Consider the following 5,986-nt stretch of genomic DNA (forward strand, 5'->3'; position numbering starts at 1 on the left):
AACCAATCAGAAACATTAACTGGAGCCACACACACACACACACACACACACACACACTTCTTTATAAGAAGAGATGAGGAGGACCTGGATGACGGTCGTCAAACGGATCAGGATCCGCTTTGTGGTACTCTCCTGTCTCTCGTTCAATCAGCTCAGACATTCTGTAGGAGACAAGAGACATTAGACAGAAGAGACACACATAGATGAGACACAGAGATAAATAACGAATGCTAACTTAGTGAGGATGGACACCAGCTGCTCCGTGGTTCCCTGCTGCGCCTCCTCCCATTCGTCCAGCAGCGCGGCGAGATCCGCCTTCGAGTCCACCGCCATGGCAGCCGACACGGCCGCAGACAACGCAGACGACAGCGCAGACGACAGGGCAGACGACAGCGCAGACGACAGAGCAGACGACACGGCAGCCGACTGTTCTTCTTCTGGGGAAGACATTGATGCCTGGAGGACAGGAAGAGGGACAAGTAAAACAGGTTTGTGTCTGCTGTCAATCATTCAGAACAAAGAAGAGCTGAGTCAGCAGAGAAAGATTAAAAGCTGCTTCATCAAACTGTAAATAACTGAAGAACATTTGTTCAGATCTCTTTAATTCACCAACATAAGAGCTGCTGTACTTCTGCAGATGTGTACAGATGTTTACAGTTCTCACACACACGAGGATTGTTTTATGCGATGTATTTATTATTCCATCGCTCTGCATACTGATGTTGGTAAATGTCTTTCTTAACGATGCAATACGTCTTCCCATCACGTGAACCACGTGTACTGACACTAGTGTTACGCTGTGGGAGAGATGAGGTAGGAAGTATAACAGCATAAATCACAATGATCATAATAAAATGCTGTAAACAAAGGGAAACCTGGAGATGAAGACATGTTGTACTTTTTTACTCCACTACATTTATTTGATGTTAGTTACTTTATAAATTGTGATTATTTATCCATAACATAAATAACTAGTGACGTGTTATTATAGATTATAATACCAATCAACATGTAAAGTAGTTTAAAGTAACGCCACTAAGATATAATATAAAACATATATATATATATATATATATATATATATATATAAAAATAACAGAATTATTGTTATGTTTGCACATACAATCAGTGCAATAGTATGAGATATTATTTAAACACAAACATATTTACAATGGAATATGATAAACAAAGAGTGCGTTACAATAAGTCTTAATTAAAGACATTCTGCATAACGACTACTTCTAGTATTTTAAAGTGTATTTTTAAGACAATACTTTTGTACTCGAGTATGCTTCGTTTACTCGTAAAGTACTGTTAGCTGTTTGTGCACTGTTACATGTTACATGTTATGTTACATGTTATTATATTGTAAATCTTAATATGTTCTATTTGTTGCACTGTGTTGATTGTTAAATGTTATGAACCTTCCATCACGTTAAACTCCGTGTATGAGAAACACTGTTAATAAACGGTTCCGATTCTGATTCAGTATTTTGATGAGTTCAGTTTCATAAAACTCACCAGAAGTCTCAGTGAGGCTCAACGCTGAGACATCAGACAGACAGACAGGAGAGGTTATATAGAGAGAGACAGACAAACAGACAGACAGGAGAGGTTATATAGAGAGAGAGACAGACAGACAGACAGGAGAGGTTATATAGAGAGAGACAGACAGACAGACAGACAGCAGTCTCTCGAGGACACTTGCTGCTTATCTGCGCTTTTAGCTAACGAGGTGACCGTTAGCAGTTAGCTAACTGTGCTAACTCGTGAGTGAGTGTGTTCGTAACGTCTCGTTCGTGTGTAACGTTCCTCCTGGTCCTCCGGTGAACGTGTTGACGTGTTAACGAGAAGAGTTCGGATCCTAACTAGCAGCGTGTCGCCTCATGTCACACCAACAGCTCCAGCTAGCAGCAACTGTTTCTAAATGTCACAAACTCACCTGAAGAAGAGCTGCTTCTTCTTCGTCTTCTTCTTCTGTGGTGGTTTTACTCACTTCTGATAACTGTGTTTTGTTTTTTGCCGGAAAACAAACAAAACGTGTTCAGAAAATATGAAAAAAAACTCACGTTTATTTTCAAAAACTTCTCCCCGGCGGCTGCGCGCTACGTCACAGAACGGTGGTCGACGTTTGATGACGAAACACGGAGAAACCTGCTGGTGGGACTTGTAGTTCACAGAGTTCTGATCGCTTTATTTGACTTTTAGGGAAATCTATTGATTGGAAAGAATATCTGATCACAGTTCGATATCATTAATAACTTTTGATCATTTTGACTAAAATAACTTCTTCTTCTTCTTCAAAGTTTCAGATCGAGACAAAATTAAAATGCAGATTCATGATGAAACGTTTGAGACTCGAACACTTCACATCAACAACTAAACGAGGACAACAGAGCTACAAACAAGTGCAAACAGTTTATTGAGTCTTTGGGACAAAAAGAAGAGAAGAAGTCTGTTTGGTCTGCAGCTGTCTTCAGATGCTCGTTGAAACACGTTCGTCTGTTTATTTACAGGCTTTAATGATGAAAAACATGAAATCAAAAGCAAGAACACGAGCTGCTGGTCTTCAGGGTTCCTTCACGTTCCACAGCATATCTTTAGAAATCACTGCAGACGTCATGAGAATAACAACAATAATCATTATTATTCCTCATGTCCACTCTGACCTCTGACCTCCAACAAGCAGAACATATTTATCCAGCTGCAACAATTAGTCAGGTATTCAAACTCTATTGGCAAATATTCTGATAATCGATTAATCAAAACAGCTTCATGTTTGAGTACATTGAATATTTTGGGGTTTTAACACTGTTGATCTGTTGTTGAGAACGTCACTTTAAACAGCTTTCTGATGTTATATCGTCCAAAAACAATTGGCAGATGAATCGATTATAAAAACAATCATTAATAACATAATTATTCACGGCAGGACCTCAAAATACTCCTTTAGTGTCCGCACCATGTTCCAACCCTTTAAGATCGTTCTTCAGCCGTGCGATGTATACCCGAGGACTCGGCTAGTGAGCCTTCAGCTTGTCTCCACACAGCGTGACGAGGAGTCCGTACAGGAGGCCCCCCGTGAGGAGGAGCAGGGTGCTGCTCACGGGGCCCAGCGACAGAGCGGCTCCCAGCACGTAGAGCAGCAGCAGCAGCAGCAGCGTCCGGTAGCTCGCCAGCGGGCGCAGGCTCAGACGAGCGCTCCGGTTCCTCTCAGACGAGCGGCGGGACGTCGGGCTCAGCTTCGGTTTCTTGGCGGAGGAATCGAGATCCGACAAGTAGTGACGACCCAGACGACCCAGCAGGTCCGGACGAGAGCAGAGCGCGTTCATGTGCCCTCCGAACTGTGGGAGATATGAGCGCCCGTTAGGGTACAGCTCAAAGAACAGAAAGACAAACGTGGTGGTTGTTCTAGCCAGCTTCTTAAATATTAACGGTGCATTATGGGACATTCATTTAATCGATTTCTTACACGATGTTTACATGTGAGAAACCTTTAATAACTGAGGCTCAATGGAAAATGATGTGTACACACACACACACACACATACATACACACATATACATACTGTAACTGACAGCTAGCTCCATGTTTTATAGTTGATAACATAATGTCCTCATAAGTGCAGACGCCTCTCACCCGCTCATTAAGCAGAGAAGAGATCCTGTAGAACATTCTGACCAGCAGGGCATTCTCATAGCTCCTGATGGGCTGCAGCTCCGGGTCTCCTTGGTACTGAATGTCAAACCTGCGCAGTCCACTTATGATCTACACACACAGACACAGACACAGACACACACACACACACACATCACAGTTCTGATGCGTGTCGTCCTTCTTCTTCTCTCCTCTCGATGGTTCATGAGTACAGACCTGCTTCCTGCCCAGGTCCGTTAGAATCAGTCCGTTCTCTCCCTGGATGCAGTCTGGGAGCTGCTTGTTGTTCCCGTCGTCCTGAGAGGAGCTCAGGTTGGATATGAGCTGAGCCAGCTGACCCTGGTTCAGCTGCAGGACAGAGACATTCAGTAAACAGAACCAGGTTCAGAGACAGGAACGTGTTAATGTGACAAGCTGCTCTGAAGGTCAGTTAGAATGTGTCCAATACTTTGCTTCATGACCAAACACCTTCAAAGCTCGATATAATAAATATAAAACAAACAAGAAAACACAGAACAAAGTATCCGGACCTTGAAGATCTGACACAGGTTCTCCAGAGCTCGGTCCAGGAACTCGTGGGTCTTCTTCAGACACTCTCCGCTCTCCTCCGGCTCGGCCCCGGAGAACGTGTTGTTGAGCTCAGAGGTTCCCATCCCGAACCACGACAGGAACGAGTTGTTGGCCGACACCTCGCTGGAGTGATCCGATATCCTCTTGGCCGTCTGACGGGCTTGTGCGATAATCTGGATTAACTTCATCACCTGCAGAAACAACAGAAATGTGGCTTTGAGTCTCCTGCAGAAGTTAAACCTGGACTCAAATCCCAAATAAAAACCCCCGAAGACTAAACGTACTGCTCCTCTGAGCTCGGAGCCAAACATCTGTTTGTACTGGCAGTCCTGGCCCTCCAGAGCATAGACGTGGCCCTTCACCCTGAACACCATGTCGGTCACCACGCGCTGCCGGGAGGACAGGAAGCTGCCGCCCTGGCTGGGCGTCAGGTATCCGCGGGGCTGCCGGTGGTGGAGGACGTGCTCCGGCTCCAGAAACAGCTGCTCTCCTGGTGACACACGGTTACTTTAGTTTGTCTGAAGCAGAGAGAAATCTACCGAATGCTTTAGAAACATCTTCACAGAGCCCAGAGTGACGTCTTCACATCAGTTTCATGACCAAGTGATGAACACAGGAGAGAAGAGGCTTCAGATAAGACTCTCACTGTCCTCTCAGGGCTTCCGTATGAAGACACCTCATACCATATAAAGAGCGGCCATCTCTCCACCGTACTCTGACAGATAAAAGATGAAACCCGGAGATGAAATCTCTATAATGTGTTAATGACGCCATCTGTCTCCACCTCACGTCGGTGACGTCTCTGTCCTCACCTTTCTGGATCATCTCGGTGAGGTTGGGCTGAGCGAACACTTTGGCCACTCTGAAGACCATCAGCGCGTTCCTGGCGTTAACCAGGTCCGTCCTCACGGCTCTGTTGAGCAGCACCTGGAAGAGCTTGGTGTACATCAGCAGGTTCTCCTGAACAAACGACTCCCTGTCCACCACAAACAAATGGAACAACAGATCAGCTGATGTACCGACACACATCATCACGGAGCCGAGGACCACTGCGTGTTGGATTCATTCACAAAAAGGCGTCTTTATCTGAGCCAGAAGACAGAATCAGACTCACCACTTGTCAGGTACGGTTCTGTTGGGGTCTGGCTGAGGGTTGGTACTCTCCTCGGTGTATCTCCACGGTTGGATGTAGCTCAGCCACGTCTCCAACACCTGAACCCAGAGACGATCACAATAAACTAAACGCTGAACCCACGAGCGTCTCTTCAGCCTCACAGCTGGTTATCCTTCTGGAGAGAGAAGGCTTGATGCTGAACAATAAGAAGGAAGTGGTTTCTGCTGCTCGCCCAAAGTCCACTTTAATCTGGTCCCTTTACAAACAGTTTGATTTATTAGTGGTCATCAAATAACTACCGAGACTAAACTTGGCTTTCATGTTTGATCCACATTGCTGCAAACTGTACAGAAATATATTTAGAGTTTCAGTCATTTCCTCAAACCTTCAAAGACTTCATAGAAGAAGTAAACAAAGTCGCTGTGACGTCACTCGTTGTTTTGAAGCCTCGAGTTTGGGAATTAGGTCGTCGCCATCTTGTTTCTTTATCAACCGGTGAACAGGAAGTGAGCATATCTGGACTGAGGAGGAGTGACATAGAGACGCTGTATATGTCTCTGGTAGAGACCTGTCAATCACCGTGTAGCCCCGCCCTACAGCATCCCCTGCTTTATGGTCTGTTTGACTCTAAATGGACCATAATG

The 5,986-nt window shown here is 45.0% G+C and overlaps 2 protein-coding genes across 2 annotated transcripts; both read right to left on the minus strand.

Moving 5' to 3' along the window:
* Positions 1 to 56: 56 nt before the first annotated feature.
* On the minus strand, positions 57 to 1,978 carry LOC116378838 (DDB1- and CUL4-associated factor 1-like). Its single transcript, XM_031840752.1, has 3 exons — positions 1,943 to 1,978; positions 236 to 456; positions 57 to 161 (listed from the first exon to the last, which is right to left on the minus strand). The coding sequence occupies exons 2-3, from the start codon at positions 448 to 450 to the stop codon at positions 62 to 64; spliced, it is 315 nt and encodes a 104-aa protein (XP_031696612.1). The 5' UTR covers positions 451 to 456; positions 1,943 to 1,978; the 3' UTR covers positions 57 to 61.
* Positions 1,979 to 2,399: 421 nt separating this feature from the next.
* smpd4 (sphingomyelin phosphodiesterase 4) lies at positions 2,400 to 5,505 on the minus strand (the record flags this gene model as incomplete). The annotated part of the gene is made up of 7 exons (XM_031840751.1): positions 2,400 to 3,344; positions 3,641 to 3,769; positions 3,875 to 4,006; positions 4,189 to 4,419; positions 4,513 to 4,718; positions 5,041 to 5,204; positions 5,343 to 5,505. Coding segments are annotated over 7 exons (1,349 nt in total), but the record flags the coding sequence as incomplete, so codon positions are not given.
* Positions 5,506 to 5,986: the final 481 nt, after the last annotated feature.

The sequence above is a fragment of the Anarrhichthys ocellatus genome, unplaced genomic scaffold (assembly GCF_004355925.1).
Source record: "Anarrhichthys ocellatus isolate YVR2014 unplaced genomic scaffold, GSC_Weel_1.0 scaffold3250, whole genome shotgun sequence".
Classification (NCBI taxonomy): domain Eukaryota; kingdom Metazoa; phylum Chordata; class Actinopteri; order Perciformes; family Anarhichadidae; genus Anarrhichthys; species Anarrhichthys ocellatus.